The sequence below is a fragment of the Zootoca vivipara genome, chromosome 1 (assembly GCF_965207765.1).
Source record: "Zootoca vivipara chromosome 1, rZooViv2.hap1.1, whole genome shotgun sequence".
Lineage (NCBI taxonomy): Eukaryota > Metazoa > Chordata > Lepidosauria > Squamata > Lacertidae > Zootoca > Zootoca vivipara.
The window spans coordinates 130396457-130415629 of record NC_142582.1 but is presented as its reverse complement, the minus strand read 5'-3'; the positions used below and the strand labels follow the sequence as shown (position 1 = coordinate 130415629).

General features: G+C 48.7%; 1 protein-coding gene across 2 annotated transcripts in view; it reads right to left on the bottom strand.

The window, feature by feature from the left end:
- Positions 1 to 19173, bottom strand: part of FRMD6 (FERM domain containing 6) — a 136446-nt gene that overhangs the window by 18169 nt on the left and 99104 nt on the right. For both annotated transcript variants that reach the window (XM_035100697.3, XM_035100780.3), the window contains 7 exons: positions 13197 to 13456; positions 11287 to 11377; positions 10472 to 10551; positions 8824 to 8900; positions 6626 to 6812; positions 2905 to 3060; positions 516 to 581 (listed from right to left, as the gene is read on the bottom strand). In XM_035100697.3, coding sequence (XP_034956588.1) covers positions 516 to 581; positions 2905 to 3060; positions 6626 to 6812; positions 8824 to 8900; positions 10472 to 10551; positions 11287 to 11377; positions 13197 to 13295 — 756 coding nt within the window. In that variant the 5' untranslated portion in view covers positions 13296 to 13456. The remainder of the gene's footprint in view (positions 1 to 515; positions 582 to 2904; positions 3061 to 6625; positions 6813 to 8823; positions 8901 to 10471; positions 10552 to 11286; positions 11378 to 13196; positions 13457 to 19173) is intronic.

Genomic DNA, 19173 nt, shown 5'->3' with positions numbered 1-19173 from the left:
GCCTAAGTCACTCAGGGGTTTAAAAACAGGGATGAGCATCTTCAACTGGGTGCAGAAATGAACTGGCAGCCACAATAGCGGAATATATTTACCATTTGCAGAAACTGACAATATAAAATGGGAGATTCAAGGCAGCCAAGCAGGAGAATGGATTGCAGTGTGTGTGTGTGTGTGTTATCCCATGGGAGCAGAAATGTCAGCATTTCCCCCCCCCTAAAAAGGTACATCTTTTCTTTAAAAAGGTACATCTGTGCACATCTTAGGTTTCAGAAAACTCTCCCCATCTCTTTCTGCAGCTCTATATTCTCCAAAACCTGGACTCTCCAGCATGGAGACGGGTTGCCTGCTTTCAGGCATACCTCAAACATCAGAAGGACTGTGGATTCCCACCACCCCACCCTGGAAATCCAAATCCCAGATTCCATGCAGAGTTTAGCCTGCTGAAAGCGAACCAGCTTATGTCTGGGAAAGCAAGAAGCCATCTCAACAGTATGTAACGTTTTGGAGGCACGTACCTGGAAAATCTGGATCCCCCGAGTGGTAATCCCTAGGGTGAGGGAGGCCTCGATTTCCTTCTTGTCCTGCGAGAAACAAATGATCATGACTCTTTTTGCCCTTTACAAAGCCCTCATCTTGCGCACACACCATTTGAACGGCTGTTTTACTTGGGAAAAGGAGCGTTCGGACCTGGAGAGAAAAGAGCCCCCCCCCCCCGATTCTTCAGAGCAAGGTTGTGTGTGGATTAACAGCATCCTTCCCCAACTGGGTGCCCTCCAGAAGTTTCGGACTACAACTCCCAACAGCAAGAGCGGCCCAGTTTTTCACAGAAGCACAGAATTGCAGGGTTGGAAAGACCCCAAAGTCCTGTAGCCAGACCCCCTGCAATTTTGCAACACCTTCTCCTCTGAAATGCAGCTGTTATAATGCTCTATACCCGGAGGTCTCAGGGTGGTTCACAGAAAAGATCACAACATATATAAGCAGAATAAAAACAACAACCCAATTAACACCCCCCCCTCCAAAAAAGAGCCACATTTTAAAAGAGTATAGGATGTCAAACAGATCAACTGAAGGAAGGCCTGTTTTAAAAGGACCGTTTTTGCCTGGCGCCTAAAGGTGTATAATGAAGGCACCAGGCGAACTTCCCTGGGGAGAGCATTCCACAGACAGGGAGCCACTGCAGAGAAGGCCCTGTTCTTGTGGACCCTCCAGACCTCTAGAGGAGGAGGTACACAAAGGAGGGCCTCAGAGGATGATCTCAGGGTCCGGCTAGGTTCATATGGGAAGAGGCGGTCCTGGAGGCATTGCGGTCCTGAGCCGTTGAAGGCTTTATAGGTCAAAACCTATTGTTTTGGGGCCAGGAGGGGGAGAGAGAATAATGACCAGGGACACAAACAAAATTGCGCCTTCCCAAATGGAGGACACAAACTGTTCAGTGGCTCTTGCCTTGCCTAGCAGGACCCGTTTGCTTCTACCTCCCCTGTACCTTATACAGTCACTTTTATTGTATTTGTAAATTCACATTTTCAGATTTCATTATGTACCAACATCTAGTCATTTCTTATTTGCTTCTTATTTCTTGCCCTATGTCTTCCCTCCACCCGTGCGTGACTTCCTTGTTTTTATCTTTTGTTGTTTAGTCGTTTAGTCGTGTCCGACTCTTCGTGACCCCATGGACCATAGCACGCCAGGCACTCCTGTCTTGCACTGCCTCCCGTAGTTTGGTCAAACTCATGTTCGTAGCTTCGAGAACACTGTCCAACCATCTTGTCCTCTGTCGTCCCCTTCTCCTAGTGCCCTCAATCTTTCCCAACATCAGGGTCTTTTCCAAGGATTCTTCTCTTCTCATGAGGTGGCCAAAGTATTGGAGCCTCAGCTTCACGATCTGTCCTTCCAGGGAGCACTCAGGGCTGATTTCCTTAAGAATTGATAGGTTTGATCTTCTAGCAGTCCATGGGACTCTCAAGAGTCTCCTCCAGCAACTTTACAACTATATCTTACAACTTTATTATTGCAATTGTATTTTTGTGTCTTAATAATTAAACATACATTCTTATATATCTGTTTAAATCAATCTATGCAGATCAATAAATTTTTGTCGGAGCATCTTTTGGTCATGCGTTCTTCTACACACTTCCATTCCTGTTTGAGATTTTGATTAGATTGCATTCTAATGGTTGCCGTCCATTTTTGCTAATTCAACCATTTCAAAAAAAATTATGTTGCCAATCTATCACTGATGGTACTTCTTCTGATTTCCAGTTTTTAGCAATCAGTAATGTCAGAGGTTGTTACGGCTACTCTTGAGTAACGGCTTTCCACATACTTGTCTTTAAAAGAGTCTTTATTGGTGCATGTTATTTACAGTATATTGAGCTGTCGGTTTCAAGTCCGCTCATTCCGTCTCAGAATCCGGCACTGCCCCTTTTCTCGGCTTTGCCCAACATAACAGCCTCGAGACAGTGAATCTCCTCCCCTTTCTCCTCCTCCTTAATTCCGGTGCCGGGGGAAAGGGTCTGCGCTCCGTCTTTTCCCTCTCCCCCCTTTCCGCCTCTCTCTCTCTTCCCGCCTGTGGAGCAGGGGCTCTCCCACGCTGCCGGAGACCTGGCTCTCTCTCTGCTTCCTGACTAGCCCCTTCAGACCCCGCACTTTCATGGCTGCTTGGGGACGAACTGCTCCTGATGAGAGGGGGAGGTTCTCTGTAATCTCTCCCCCTTACAAGTAACCTTGCGGCGGCTGTTGCATATAAAAAAAACTCTCTTCATGTCTTTGGGGATGTCATTTGTTATGATTCCTAAAAGGAATGTTTCCGGCTTCTTACCAATTGTTGTTCTAAACATTTTTTTTCAGTTCTTCATGTATATTCCCCCCCCCATTTTTAATTTTATCACATCCCCACCGTACCTTATACAATCTATAATAGTGCACAGCCACGTCATCAAGCCGGACAGCTTCCTTGATGTACTTCAGATGGGCCTCGGAGGCAGTCAGGGCGCACTGGTCCTTGTGCATGATGGGGATGTGCTTCAAAATGTAGTCCTTTCCTCTCTTTGCCACCACCTGCCAAGAAAGAGAAGGGGCGCTGGGTGTCAATTGTGCCTAGCTGGGAATCTCAAGTTTGCTAGGCAAAATAACAGTTGACCCAGAGAAGACTTGGCACAGCCTCCCCAAATCCCAGTGCCCTCCAGTTGCTTTCAACTAGAGTAAACGATAAATTGCAAGAACTCAGGCCAAAAGAAGATGGATTTCAAAAAAATCTTCACAAGGTTTTATTGATGTGATGCGGAGTTTAAATGGGAATCAATCCCGTTCAACTGGAGTAAGCCTGCAAGTTGTACGGGGGTTATGTTCCGGAGATGTCGCCCAAAGCCAAAATGGCACGCACTCAAAACACATTGCGTTCCATGGCAAGTGGGACTGCCAAAGTCATTCATCCCAGAACCTTCCCCTTTCAATATATATTTTTTCTGCCACGTGCGCCAAGCTGAATGCGCACAAGTTAAATGTGTGCACTTGCAGGCTTACTGTACGACCCCAGCCAACGTCTCTAATAGCCAGGAATTATGGGAGTTGTAGTTCAGCACCATCCAGAGAGCCGCAGGTCCTCTACTCCCTGTCTTAGGGAGCACCTCTTCCCAGAGGTTCTTCTCCTTTCCTTTAAAAGAGCAGCTGAAGTCTTCTCCAGCATACATCCCTTTTCCTAAAGTCACAAATACGAGTGTCTACAGCAAGAATTCCAGCGTGTAAATAAATGTTTGCAATTCTCAACAGCGTTACTTTGGGGGAAGCGAGCGGCTTTATTTATTTATCGCGCTGCTTCGGCTGGTTAAAATTGCACAAGTTAAATGCACACAAGGTTCTTTTCCAGTGTGGAAAGAGCTTTTTTCCTTGCTTGCCGTGCAAAGCCCTCCCGGCGCGCCGGCTCTGGAAGCCTGGGTACGGTCGCACGGGATCTCGCAAGAGCATCCCGGAGATGGTGCGCTGAGCAAGGCAGAGAGCAAAAGGATGGCTTTTAAGATTTCTTCCTTGCTTTTGGGCAAGCCCCACTCAGCCCGCCAGCTCCAGAAGGGCAAGTATCCTTATGCGGGGACAGTTCAAGAACCTCCAAGAAAGGAAAGCCCACCGCCTCCCAAGGGAGACCATTCCCCTGCTGAACAGCTCTTACTGTCAGAAAGTTGATGTTTAGCCGGAATCTCCTTTCTCGCAACTTGAAGCCACGGGTTCGAGTCCTACCCTCCAGAGCAGGGGGAAACGAGCTTGTGGCCAGTCTATTGTACAAAGTGCACACTTGGGTGTCCTAATAACCGTCCATCCACAGACAGACAGACAGACAGACAGACACACACACACACACACAGCCAGGATAAATTTTAGCCAGGATACTTGCCTGACCAAAGGAGACTTAAGAGCATAGAACATGCAGAGGGAGCTGCCTTGTGCCAAGTAAGACTTATTGGTACGACTAGTTTAGTGTTGTCTACACTGACTGGCAGCACCTTCTCCAGGGCCCCAGCCTCGCCAGGAGATGCCAGGGATTGAACGTGCGACCTTCTGCGCACAAAGCAGGCGCTCTGCCCCCGAGCCAGGCAGCTGCTTCTGGTCTGTGTCGACAACAGGGAGCCACGGCCGCACAATACATTTAAAGCACCGCTATCCCATTTTAAACAGCTATGGCCTCCTGCAAAGCATCCTGGGAGCTGTAGTTTGTTAAGGGTGTTGAGAGTTGTTAAGAGGAGACCCCGCCCCCCTTTCCCTAAATGAGCTACAATTCCCAGAGTGGCTTAAAAACCAACGCCTCTTCCCAGCTCCGGATTTACGTATGAGCTAAACAAGCTATAGTTTAGGGCCCCCACTCTCTTGCCCCCCCCCCCAAATTTCACTATTAATATACATCTTCTTAATTGTATTTCAGTTCAACAATTGCTTTGATAAAATACATATTTTGTTATGTGCAAATGGCTTGAGATGCCTATAAGGTCCATAAATTACCATATAGCATATATTCAACACAATCCCTCGCTACGAGAAGCCAAGTTACAGGGAACCAGGCAGAGGGCCTTCTCGGTAGTGGCACCCACCCTGTGGAATGCCCTCCCACCAGAGGTTAAAGAGAACAACAACTACCAGACCTTTAGAAGGCATCTCAAGGCAGCCCTGTTTAGGGAAGCTTTTAATGTTTGATGGATTTCTGTATTTTAATGTTTTGTTGGAAGCCGCCCAGAGTGGCTGGGGGAACCCGGCCAGATGGGCGGGTATAAATAATAAATTATTATTATTATTATTATTATTATTATTATTATTATTATTACCAGCGACAATTTGTTGTTGACAAAGGACAGCTGGACATATAAAGGGCCCCATTACCTTCAGTAGCGGAGGGCCTCATCCAACCTAAATCCGGCTCTGCATCTTCCCAGGGAACTCTGGGAGTTGTAGTTTGGCGAGCTGAAAAGGGGGTTTCCTAACAATACTCAGCACCCTTAACGAACTACAGCTCCCAGGATTTTTTGAGGGAAGCAATGACTGTAGTGCTTTAAATGCAGGTTGGGAATGCAAACCACGGGTGGAGCCACGGTCTGGCTGGGAATGAGGCAGCTTCCCATGTCCCTGGGAAGTTTGGAGGCCAGGGCAGGAAGGGCCACAGCGCTGGGACCAGGGGTTGATCTAGATGACCCTCAGGGGTCCCTTCCAGCTCTACAATTCTACGATTGAACCTGGGACCTTCTGAACTTGCAAGAGCTGGAAGGGACCCCTGAGGGTCATCTAGACCAACCCCTGAAATGCAGGAACCTCTATGAAGAGAGAGCCACCCAATCCCCAATGGCACCCCCAGGTAGGGCTGGGGAGAGCCTCTTGCCTAAAATCCTGGAGAGCTGCTGCCAGCCAGTGTGGGCAGCACTGAGCTAGATGGACCAAGGGTCTCGGGCAGGTTCCTATGCCCACACATCCAGTCCCAAGTACTAGTACAGTCATACCTCGGTTTAAGTACGCTTCAGTTTGAGTACTTTCAGTTTAAGTACTCCGCGGACCCGTCTGGAACGGATTAATCCACTTTCCATTACTTTCAATGGGAAAGTTTGCTTCAGGTTAAGTACGCTTCAGGTTAAGTACAGACTTCCGGAACCAATTGTGTACTTAAACCGAGGTACCACTGTATGGGTCCACCTCAGAGCCTGGCATCACCCCTCCGACAAGCAACCGGCCGAGTTCGCCTCCTCCGCCTTTCCGCTTCCGAGCCCCACCAGGGCTCCGCAAAATGGCCGGCCGCGCCACACACCGCTAAGAACGGAGCCGACGAAAAACTAAACACCAAAACCAATGCGCGTACTGGCACTCTCCTCCGAGGGGAAAGCCAGAACAGCGCTGCCAGATTTCTGCAAAAGGCAACTCGATCCCAGCCGAGCTGGAAAGCCCCACGGCCGCCCTCGGCATATTTTCCGGCTGACGGATGCACTCGCCCACAAACCCCTCGTGCCGCCGGGAACGGCTTGGAGGACGGGTGGCCTTCAAGAGCTATGGCAACACAGCTTGTGTTTAGGCACTGGGAACAGAGATGAAGGGGATTGAGGGAGAGAGAGAGAGAGAGCCTGGGCTCGACGGCGAGGGTGTCGGGAGGAGCTCCTACCCAGGCGGGGAAGTAGGCTTCGGGTTCAAAGTATTTCCCGTAGTGCTTGTTCCTTTTGAAGTTGCCCAGGTCGGCTTGCAGGGCGAAGGCTGCCAGAAGGAAGTAGGCCTCTTCGCGAAGCAGGCTCTGAGAGCGGAGGACTTGCTTCCTCAGGTGCCAGTAATAATAGTAGCGGGCGGTTCGGTCGCTGGGAGGAGAGGGAGAGAAAGGAAGAGGGATGTAAACGAAGAACGGCCGGGGGGGGGGGAACGGAGAAGCAGAAGTCACAGATGTGTTTCGCTGGGGTTGGGGTGTGTGTGTGGGGGGTCGCTTCTCCCTTGTAAACTTTGCAGTGGTCTGAAATTCGATCCAGCTCACGTTTAAACAGAACCAATTTGCGCTTTGAGAAACAATATGGAAACCGAGGCCCGGCTACCTTTTCGGGAATTTGCCCGCATCTGAATTTTGTCATGCTTTTCTCCAGCCAGGAAATGTGTACAAAACTGCATAGGTAAAGGTAAAGGAACCCCTGACCATTAGGTCCAGTTGTGACCGACTCTGGGGTTGCGCACTCATCTCGTATTATTGGCTGAGGGAGCCGGCGTATAGCTTCCAGGTCATGTGGCCAGCATGACAAAGCCGCTTCTGGCAAACCAGAGCAGCACATGGAAACGCCGTTTACCTTCCCGCTATAGCAGTTCCTATTTATCTACTTGCATTTTGATGTGCTTTCGAACTGCTAGGTTGGCAGGAGCTGGGACCAAGCAACAGGAGCTCACTCCTTCACAGGGATTCGAACCGCCGACCTTCTGATCAGCAAGCCCTAGGCTCACTGGTTTAACCACAGCGCCACCTGGGTCCCCTACACAAAACTGCATAGACTCCGGTAAAGTGCGCATTCCAGATGCATTTAGCAGTGAAAATGATGTACAGAATGCATTCTATTAGGGGAAAGCGCTCTACAAAAATGTGTACGGAAGGAAAATTTGCATGAAAATGCTGATCGGTTTGCACGTGAACTTTTCTTGAAAAAATGGAAACTGATGTGAGGAGCTGAACTTGAGACTGGAAAAACGAGGAACTGAAAGAAACCGAAATTGACGGATTCATCCCTCTGTAGTGACTGTAGATTATTATTATTTATTAATTAATTTATGTACCGTTTAATGCCAAAACAGGCTCCTAAGAGGTCTGCAAAATATAGAAACTAGTTACACAAATGTTAAAACATAAGAATCCATCATTAAAACAATGAAACTATCCCATTAAATGGAACACTTCTCCAACTGAGAGCAATAACTTGTGAGCAGGGTGAATTATGTACAAATGCACAGAAATAATTCTCTTCCTCCTGCCCCCCTTTACCCCCAAAATGGCTCTGTGGTGGTTGGGAGAACGTCCAGAACAGTGTGTGGGTCGAGAGGAGGGGAGATCGCTTCATCAGTTAAGCAGAAATCCATACGCTGACAGAGGAATCTCCTTAGAACTACACTGAATGACAGTAGTAATATATAAAAAAGTGTCATATTATCATAATTAATTTTAAACTAGTTTAGGCCCAGTGTAGGGATGTGGGTGGCGCTGTGGTCTAAACCACTGAGCCTAGGGCTTGCTGATTGGAAGTTTGGCGGTTCGAATCCCCACAACGGGGTGAGCTCCTGCTGCTCAGTCCCAGCTTCTGCCAACGTAGCAGTTCGAAAGCACATCAAAAGTGCAAGTCGATAAATAGAGACTGCTCTGGCGGGAAGGTAAACGGTGTTTCCGTGCACTGCTCTGGTTTTGCCAGAAGCGGCTTTGTCATGCTGGCCACATGACCCGAAAAAACTGTCTGTGGACAAACGCCGGCTCCCTCGGCCTGTAAAGCGAGATGAGCACCGCAACCCCAGAGTTGTTCGTGCCTGGACTTAACTGTCAGGGGCCCTTTACCTTTTCGGCCCAGTGTAGTTTTGTATTTGGCTGCAAAAATATCAAGAAATTAACTCGCCAACAACGAGTGATCCAATATGTCGACAAGGTTTTGATAATATGCTAAGGAATTGACATGCAACTGATTTATCAATAAGAACTCAGATTGAGCAGCTTTTAAAAACTTAAAAAAATAAATTGTGGGCCACCATAGGACCCACTTTTTTCCCCATGTGGCTCTTTGCCACAAAGTCTTTCGGCAACAATTTTCCTCTGCTCCCCCCCCCAACCAAAAAAGCCCCCTTCCCCTTTACCTGATCAGCCGGCCGTTTTCCACATAATACTGGACTCGGAAGTGAATGATCATGGGGGGCCCAAACTGGTCTATACCCTGCAAGGCAAAAATAAAGGATCAGCCTATTTTTCTGTTGGGCGGCTTCTAACAGAAAAATAAAACACAGTAATCTATTAAACATTAAAAGCCTCCCTGAACAGGGCTGCCTTCAGATGTCTTCTAAAAGTCTGGTAGTTGTTTTCCTCTTTGACATCTGTTGGGAGGGCGTTCCACAGGGCAGGCGCCACCACCGAGAAGGCCCTCTGCCTAGTTCCCTGCAACTTGGCTTCTCGCAACGAGGGAACCGCCAGAAGGCCCTCGGTGCTGGACCTCAGTGTCTGGGCAGAACGATGGGGGTGGAGACGCTCCTTCAGGTATACTGGACCGAGGCCATTTAGGGCTTTAAAGGTCAGCACCAGCACTTTGAATTGTGCTCGGAAACGTACCGGGAGCCAATGTAGATCTTTCAAGACCGGTGTTATGTGGTCTCGGTGGCCGCTCCCAGTCACCAGTCTAGCTGCCGCATTCTGGATTAGTTGTAGTTTCTTTGTCACCTTCAAGGGTAGCCCCATGTAGAGCGCATTGCAGTAGTCCAAGCGGGAGATAACTAGAACATGCACCACTCTGGCTAGACAGTCTGCGGGCAGGTCGGGTCTCAGCCTGCATCCCAGATGGAGCTGATAGACAGCTGCCCTGGACACAGAATTGACATGCGCCCCCATGGACAGCTGTGAGTCCAAAATTACTCCCAGGCACAGTTACCCCATTCAGGACCAGGGAGTCCTCCACACCTGCCCGCCTCCTGTCCCCCACAAACAGTACTTCTGTCTTGTCAGGATTCAACCTCAATCTGTTAGCCACCGTCCTTCTGCTTGAGGGAGGGAGGGAGAAGGACCCCCCTCCAGAAGACTTCTCCCCCCCCAAAAAAATACTGAGCCCCAGCAGGAGCAGTGTGTTAATGCTGAGATGCATTTGGCCATGGAGAAATTGTCACCTCGGCAGCAATGGGTGTGGGAGAGACCCAAAGGCCTCTCTGGCTTGTTGCAAAAAGGGTTTGCACCACCAGCTACACTGGGAGGGTGTAACCCGAGCTTCAGATCTGCTGGTTCAGTCTTGATCTCTGCCCTTTCCGTTATCTGCTACCAGAAAACCAGACCCGACCTTTTGCCGCTTTGACACGAAACCCATCTGTCTGGAGGAGGAGGAGGATACAGCTGGCTGCGGCCGCGCTGTCTTTGGGGGGCCGAGGCCTTAAAGCTAATTTTCCCCCATACGCCGGCAATTTGTCTCAAGGGCAGGTTGGAGTTTCGACACCAAGCTGGCCTCGACAAGCCAAGGCGACGGGGTGCTATATGTTTCCAAAGAGCTGGGCGTTAAACGGCAAAGCGGCTCAGAGCTTCCAGGCATCCTTTCTTAGAGAGGGGAAGAAGATACTTTTCTGTGCTAGCTGTCATTTGGTCGTTTTAAAGCTCTGCAAACTGGCTTCAGATAATTTAAGCTTCTAATTACAACTCCTTTGCTCTGGGAAACGGCGTCTTTGTTCCGGGATGTCAGAGAGCTCTCAGGGGTTGCTAAAATGGCAACGTAAGATGGCAACGTAAGCAGAGGTGAAAAACCAGAGCCCTTACCTTGCTCGCTTCTTTCTTCCACTCTTTCGGACAGTACTTGCAGAGCTTTTGGGACAGCTCCATATAGACGTGCTCGTTGTCTGTGCCGTGGGAAGAAATGGGAAGGGGAGGTGAGACAGTGGGCCTGTTGCAAAGACTCTCCCGGCGTTCCTCTAAAAGGCAGGAACAATTCGGCACTCGCAGCCAAAATGAACCACGGTATTGCAGTTTACAAAGGCAGCATTTTAACGGTAGCAGTTTCTGCTGGGGGGTGCGAACAGATTCCCAAACGATTCCCATGGTTTAGGGTTCCAACTGCACTCCGGTGCTAACTGTGGTTTGCCGACTCCCAACCATTATGGACCATAGCTGCCAAGTTATCCCTTTTTTTAAGGGATTTTCCCTTATGTTGAATAGGCTTCCTCATGAGAAAAGGGAAAACTTGGCAGCTATGTTATGGACTCCAACTCCCATCATCCCCAGGCAGCTTGGCCAATGGCCAGGGATGGTGGGAATTGCAGTCCGACAAAGGGCTACAGTTTCCCCATTCCTGAACTACAGGATTATCCAGAAACCAGCTTCTTACAGTGGCTCGAGGTAACTACGGTTAGAAAATGCAATGATTCAGATCTACAGCCACACCACATCCGAGCACATCCTTTACTCAGAGGCGCTCCGCCACATCGGCTGCGGCGGCAGGATCTTTTGGCAGAAATGTTGTGCCAAGCGCTCACTGAGCGAAGGCGGCAGGAGCAGGTCTAGCTGAAGGTCACAGAGCAGAGCATGGCAGAGGTGCAGAGAGTGGAAGGAAGCCAAACTCTCCTCTTGGGACTTACTCTGAATGACGCTGAGCCCAAAGAGGTGACAGTCCTTCAGCCGCAGGAGGTCACACACCTGGACCAGTAACTCATGGCACAATATTTTGACCTACAAGAGGGAGAGGGGGTGGTGGAAAAGGCAGTTAATCTCTTGTGATTTCAACAGCTCTAGTTAGAAGCTTGAAGCATGGTAAGATGAAAAGCCGTTCCAAACGTCTAGAGACCGTTATTTGCCCACGGTATCCAGACCTCGGCATCTGCCAATTTTGCGGCAATTACGGAGACAGCGTGCAAATAGAACTTGCAGATCCGCTGCAAAAAATTATATATTCTAATTTCCAACACGGCTCTGGATGCTGCGAGGGCCCCCTTGCTTCGCCGAGAAGGCACCAAGCCAGAGACTTAATAATTGAAGAATTCAAAACAGCCGCATAAGCAGCTCTCTAAAAAAAATGTTGCATGTAAGAAGAGAGGAAGGGGTGGAGTGGGGGAAATGGCCCTGTCAGAGAAACAAAAAGGGAAGGCAAAAGCTCGAAAGGATCATCGCTTGGAAACTTCTAAATAGGACATCAACCTGTCAGGGGAGTGAAATTTGGTAGGGAGGTGTGGGCATGCAATGCAGCGATACTTTAAATTTAACGCCTGTCATTTCCAAAAGGAAGTTCTAGTCCAGGGCTCAGCAAACTTTTTCAGCAGGGGGCCGGTCCTCTGTCCCTCAGACCTTTGGGGGGGGGCGGACTATATTTTGGAGAAAAAATATGAACGAATTCCTTTCCCCACAAATAACCGAGAGATGCATTTTAAATAAAAGGACACATTCTACTCATGTAAAAACATGCTGATTCCTGGACTGTCCACGGGGCGACTGGGCCGCATCCGGCCCCTGGGCCTTAGTTTGGGGAGCCCTGTTCTAGTCATACAGCCAAGCTTTTGGGTGAGCGGCAAGGATACAATGGGTGAAAATTATAGCAGCACAGGCCTCTATGCTAAACAAGCTATAGCTTAGGACCCTTGGTGTGTTTTTTTATTTGGGTTTGTTCTTTTATGTACAGTGGTACCTTGGTTCTCAAATGCCTTGGTACTCAAACAACTTGGAACCCCAACACTGCAAACCCGGAAGCGTTCCGGTTCGCAAACTTTTTTTGGAAGCCGAACGTGCTCCGTTTTGAGTGTTACGCTTCCAATTTGAGTGCCACACTTCTGTTTTGAGTGTTGTGCTGAGTTCTGTCTGTTAATGCTATTCATTTTGCGTTTTCGTTTCTGCGGCTCTTTTTTGTTTTGTTTTTGGGACTGTGCGGAACCCAGTTCAGCTACTGATTGATTGATTGATTGATTGTGTGACTGTAGTACATTGTTTACTGCTTTCATTTTATGGATCAATGGTCTCGTTAGATAGCAACATTCATGTTAAACTGCTGTTTTAGAGGTTGTTTTTAAAAGTCTGGAACAGGTTAATCCATTTTGCATTCTTTTCTATGGGAAAGCACGCCTTGGTTTTGGAACGGACCTCCAGAACGGATTAAGTTTGAGAACCAAGGTACCACTGTATATTACTGTTATTTTATGTTGAATTTATTCCTGCTTTTATATTTGTTTATCGCCTTTGCTTTTATAAATGGCTTCGAGTTCAATTTTTTTTGGGGGGGGGGAGCGACTAAGGATGACGACAACAGCGATGATTTTATTACCTGCCCTTCGCCAGCAGGTCCCAAAGCAATTCGAAATTCAGAATGAAAAGCAGTTAAAACAGATTGCAGCCCAAGGAATAGGGCGGCCCCTGCAAACACAGCTAGGTTTCAAAGCCCCGGGCAACACTGCAAATTTCCCCCCCGCCAGAGAAAGGGGGAGGGAAAGGTTGTGGGGCACACACTTGCGACAGGCCCCCGAGGAACGGAGAGAAAGAGGCAGCCTTGAGACAGCTCACTCACGTTTATGATGATGTTGAGGGAATGGTCGTTGGGGAGGAAAACACACACGCTGCGTCGGTCCTGCATGACTCTGTTATTGTGGAAGTTCAATTTGTTCATCGTGTTCCGGGCCTTCCCCGTGGATGTCTGAGCGAGCCGCCTGGAGTCTGCGCGGGAACCTCGGGGCCAGAGCACTCGGTGACCAGCAGCTCTTCCTCCTCCTGCTCACCTGCGGCAAAGCAGGCTGGACACCTGGGCATCTCTTCCCACGGGTACCATCACTGGAAAGGACGAGAAGAACACACACAACTTCAGATGCTACTGGCCACGAGAAGTTGGGAGAAGAACTTAGCCATGCCCGACCCCCAGTGTTGGACTCCCATCCTCCCTGATCTTGTCCAACCACAGCTGGGGACCCAAGTTTGAGAAACACTGCACCCAAACCAAGAATTACGATGATGATTATTATTTTAATCCTGCCTTTAAAAGAAAAACAAAGAACACAGGAGGTAGCCTGCAACTAGGAAAGGGAAGCCCTCTCCATTTTTGCTTCCCATTTCCCCAATCTTTAAGTTTGGTTCTCCACATTTACATATAAGTTTGAGATTCTGTTTCTTTTAAAACCCTCATGGAAATTCTCCAGCATTTCAGCATGACTATCTCCCAATACACACTCTTTTGCAAAGCCACACTATCCCTAATATTGTCCCTATTATTATGTATTTCCTGCCCCTTGCCCTAAAGTACCAGGGCATATTACGAGAATAAAAATGCAACATTAAAAGCAGCCTGAAGCAACTTACAGTCACAAAAATAAGGTGTATCCTAAAAACATACCCCTTCGTGTGCCAAACATTTGCCCCTGCTGAAATCTGTTTTGATATATTCACCGTACAGTCGTCAATGTGAGCATTTTTTCAAATGAACCTTTTAATCCATTCTATGGCTGGAGGGCTGAGCAGCAAAACGCGCCAACGCGTGAATTTTGAAATATGGCTGTGTGTTTGGTTCATGTATCATCTCAGAAAGTGTGAATGGGGCAGAATTGGCTTCAAAGGAGAACTGGATCGAATCTCTGCCCCTGTCCTGACTCGCAACTGTTTTCTCCTCCAGTGGTGGAGGAGTTGAGAACAACAGAAATTCCCTCAACTAAGGCACACCATCATCCGGAAGAAGGCGGCCTTCATGCCAGCGAGCAGAACAAAGTTGTTACTTGCTTAAAAAGGGAAGTAATAGTACCACTGTATTCTGCTCTGGTCAGACCTCACCTGGAGTACTGTGTCCAGTTCTGGGCACCACAGTTCAAGAAGGATACTGACAAGCTGGAACGTGTCCAGAAGAGGGCAACCAAAATGGTCAAAGGCCAGGAAATGGTGCCTTATGAGGAACGGCTTAGGGAGCTGGGTATGTTTAGCCTGGAGAAGAGAAGGTTAAGGGGTGATATGATAGCCATGTTCAAATATATAAAAGGATGTCATATAGAGGAGGGAGAAAGGTTGTTTTCTGCTGCTCCAGAGAAGCAGACACGGAGCAATGGATTCAAGCTACAAGAAAGAAGATTCCACTTAAACATTACGAAGAACTTCCTGACAGTAAGAGCTGTTCAACAGTGGAATTTGCTGCCAAGGAGTGTGGCGGAGTCTCCTCCTTTGGAGGTCTTTAAGCAGAGGCTTGACAGGCATATGTCAAGAATGCTTTGATGGTGTTTCCTGCTTGGCAGGGGGTTGGACTGGATGGCCCTTGTGGTCTCTTCCAACTCTATGATTCTATGATTCTATGTTTCTGAACTGCGATTCAGCCGAGGATTCCAGGGTGCAGGACGAAAGTACAAGAACAGTTCCCGCTGCATGCAAATGCAATAGATGAGATCATTCCATCTCTTTGACACATACACACACAAGTGTGAACGGAAAAGCAGGCTAAAAACAGGGAAGCTAATGAAGAGAAAAAAAACGGCTGCAGCTATTAGTCTAAAATGCCCAGGGCAAGAAGGAATGATGATGATGATTGTGATGTCAGCGCCAGATTGCAAGTCAGACTACTGGGCCATCTAGCTCAGTATTGTCTACACCAGGGGTCCCCAGACTATGGCCTGCGGGCCAGATGCGGCCCAATTGGCCTCCCAATCCGGCCTGCGCCGCCCGCTGCCGCCGCCCGCTCTTGCGGCGCGCTGCGCGACGGCGTACTTCCAGATCTGAAAAAAATCGCCGAAAATCGTTTCTGCGCATGCGTATGGGCCTCTCCCGACCCAGAAGAGGTCATTTCCGGTGCACTTCCGGGTCGGGGGAGGTGCACTTCCGGGTCGGGGGAGGCCCATACGCATGCACACAAACAATTTTCGGCGATTTTTCCGGCCTGGAAGCGCGCCACCGCGCCAGTAAATGGGTTTGCGCCTGCGCACTGGCGCGCACTCCCCCACCCTCCGGCCCACTGCGCGCGCACTCCCCCGCTGTCTGGGGACCCCTGGTCTACACTGACTGGCAGTGGCTCTCCAGGCTTTCAGGCAGGAGTCCCCCTGGCCCTCCTTACCTGGAAATGACAAGAACCGAACACAAGACATTTTGCATGGAAAACAAATGTCGCCCCACTGAGCTCTGCAGCCCTTCCTCATTTTTTCTTCAAGCGCTACCTGGAGATGGCAGCGACTCAAACCTCCCTTGAAGGATGCTGCGCCATATTTGCTTTCCTGGGAAAGAGCACATTTCGTCACCTGCGCTCCCATCTCCGGAAGCTGGCGCCGCAGTCCATTTGTGTGCCCTCAAAGTTGCTACGAGGCCCTTTTGCCACTGGGTTCGCACCTCTGGAGTTTGCAACAACCAATAACATCGTTTTAATTACTCTCTCCCCCTCCGCCACCAAAGAAAATGCTGTCACAAACATGAATGAGGGCACCTTTTTCTTAAGCGTACATTTCCCAATTGGGTTAGTTGAGCCATCGCCTCCTTTTCGCTGAAAGGAGGGGGGGGGCTCTGCATCTTTTTAATCAACTGGAAACTCATCTCTTGAGAGCCTGCAGGGCTTTCATCAAGCGGCTGTGAAAGGGAAGCTCACTTCTCATCTCTGAATGTTAAGAGCAGGCACCCCCAAACTGCGGCCCTCTGGATGTTCTGGGACTACAACTCCCATCATCCCTAGCTAACTGGACCAGTGGTCAGGGATGATGGGAATTGTAGTCCCCAAACATCTGGAGGGCTGAGTTTGGGGATGCCTGGTTAAGAGCATAAGCCAAGCCTTCCTGGATCAGGACCGTCTGGTCCGGCATCCTGTTTTCACAGTGGCCAAACAGGTGCCTGTGGGAAACTAGGGAGCAGAATTCGAGCACAAGAGCAACTCTCCCCTCCTGTGGAAGGCAGTTCCATAGATTAACCATGCGCTGTGTGAAAAAAGTACCGTATTGGCCCAAATATAAGCCGCATCCGAATATAAGCAGCACCCTCAAAATTCAAGGGGGGGGGAGGGAAAAAAGACAATACCCGAATATAAGCCGCTCCCTTAAAATTCCACAGGCACTCACACCCGTTCTGTTTTACTGTATGTCTGTTTCAGCAGCAATATCGTAAAAGCCCATTTTTGTAAGGTCGTGAATTTAAGCCACACTTTAACTTTTCACGGTCAGAATCTGGAAGGAAAAAAACTGTGGCTTATATTTAGGCCAATACGGTATTTTCTTTTATCTGTCCTGTTTCGCACACAGTGCCCCGACGTGGGCGAAAATAGTGATTTCCTTAATAGGAAGGATCTAACCATCTTAAACAGAGTGGAGAAGAAACGATTGAGAGAGGGAACAATATGGGAAAACGCAATTGACTGGTACTCATTTTATTTCATAAAAATTATATATCGATTGTAAAAATCAAAAGAAAAACCTCAAAGTGGTTTACAAAAAATAAAACAGTAGAATCAAGGGGAAAAAACCACAGCCATACTCTTAAAACATACAAAAGTTAAATCCTTAAACAGATTAAAATTATCTCAACGTCCTACGCATCTGGGCAGGCTTGTCTTAAACTAGGTACTTAGCAGGCTAAGAACTTAAAAGTTGGTTGCAGCTGGCAAGAAGGATTAAAGCGGCAAGGCCACAGATATGCCGGAAAACGTGGATTTTGAGGAGGGGGGGGATGAAGATGAGAGAGAGATTTCTGTATGGGTAAGGTGTCAACGCGCTTTGTGGCTCAGGCTAGGATTCCAGAACGGCTTTTGTAACATCGCTGTGTCTGTTTTATCCCAGGCTGCCTCCACCTCGCCTTCTTTCCAAAACTAGACGAAGGGCTCCATCCGGTGTAAAATTCCAAGGGCTTCGACGCAGGCGCCGTGAAACTGAAGGGTTCTTTGTGCCGAGAAACCTCAAAGCTTCTATGGAGGAGCAAAGCATGCAAGCATGCGGAGGCCTGGGTCCAGCAAAACAAAGGTTGTTTTCTGCTGCTCCAGAGAAGCGGACACGGAGCAATGGATTCAAGCTACAAGAAAGAAGATTCCACCTAAACATTAGGAAGAACTTCCTGACAGTAAGAGCTGCTTGGCAGTGGAATTTGCTGCCAAGGAGTGTGGTGGAGTCTCCTTCTTTGGAGATCTTTAAGCAGAGGCTTGACAGGCATATGTCAAGAATGCTTTGATGGTGTTTCCTGCTTGGCAGGGGGTTGAACTGGATGGCCCTTGTGGTCTCTTCCAACTCTATGATAGTGGTACAAAAGTGGATTTTGCTGCTTCAGAACGCAGGAGAGGGGTGCCACTCTTTTTTGCAAAACTTCCCGCAGGTTAGAAACGAGAGCAAGGCCCCTGCAAATAAAAAGAGCTGCTAACTAGCAAGAGGACACATGGGAGAAATGTCCTAGTTTGTCTTTGCAGGGAAGCACAAAAAACCGCAAGCCGCTGCCAGGTTATTTGTAGGGGTGGGATCCATACTGGTGCCTCATTATACTGGACGTGTAGACCAGGTGTAAATACACCTCCCGGATGGAGGAGAAATTACAGTAGCAGATGGGCAAAACAACCCCAGATTCCTGCAAATTATTTATTTTGCTTGAAAGGATTTGGGGCCTACCCTTCAGCAAAAGAATTTTTTTTTTCTTTTGAGGTCCAGCACCGAGGGCCTTCTGGCGGTTCCCTCACTGCGAGAAGCAAAGCTACAGGGAACCAGGCAGAGGGCCTTCTCGGTAGTGGCGCCCGCCCTGTGGAACGCCCTCCTATCAGAGGTCAGAGAGATAAACAGCTACCTGACATTTAGAAAATACCTAAAAGCAACCCTGTTTAGGGAAGTTTTTAATCTGTGATATTTGATGTATTTTAATGTTTGTTGGAAGCCGCCCAGAGTGGCAGGGGAGGCCTAGCCAGATGGGCGGGGTATAAATAAATTATTATTATTATTATTATTATTATTATTATTATTATTATTATTATAAAAATGGTTTCTACCATCAGCTTAACATAAGGCAAAGATGGCCCCCCAGCATAGAAGACATGACACAAAAGGAAAGGGGCTCGAGAGGGAGGAGGAAACGCTGGTTCTTCACTGTAAAGTTCTTTTAACAACCAAGCTGGAAAGAAGAGTTCAGGGAGGGGAGCAGCCAAAGTTGGTGGTCTCTGCTGGCCTGGCAGTGATGCAACCGCATGGAGGCCATGCCTCCCTCCCTCCCTCCCTCCCTCCCTCCCTCCCTCCCTCCTTCCTTCCTTCCTTCCTTCCTTCCTTCCTTCCTTCCTTCCTTCCTTCCTTCCTTCCTTCCTTCTCTCTCTCTCTGCTGCAGCCTGAAGGAATGGCCACTCAAACAAACTGGCAAGGGAAGGAAGGCATGATTTGAAGCAGAGATGTAGTGCATGGGAAAGGGGGCTTAACCCTGCCTGCCACCGGCCATTCCCGCCGCCCTGCAATCCCCAGCTGTTCTCCCCCTAGCAAAGATTCAAGGCACCCATTTGCCATGCTGTGGCATCTGATGGAGGAATGGTCCCTGGATGGGGTGGGGTGGGGTTGGGGGAGAAGAACAGCAACAAGTGGGATTAAAGG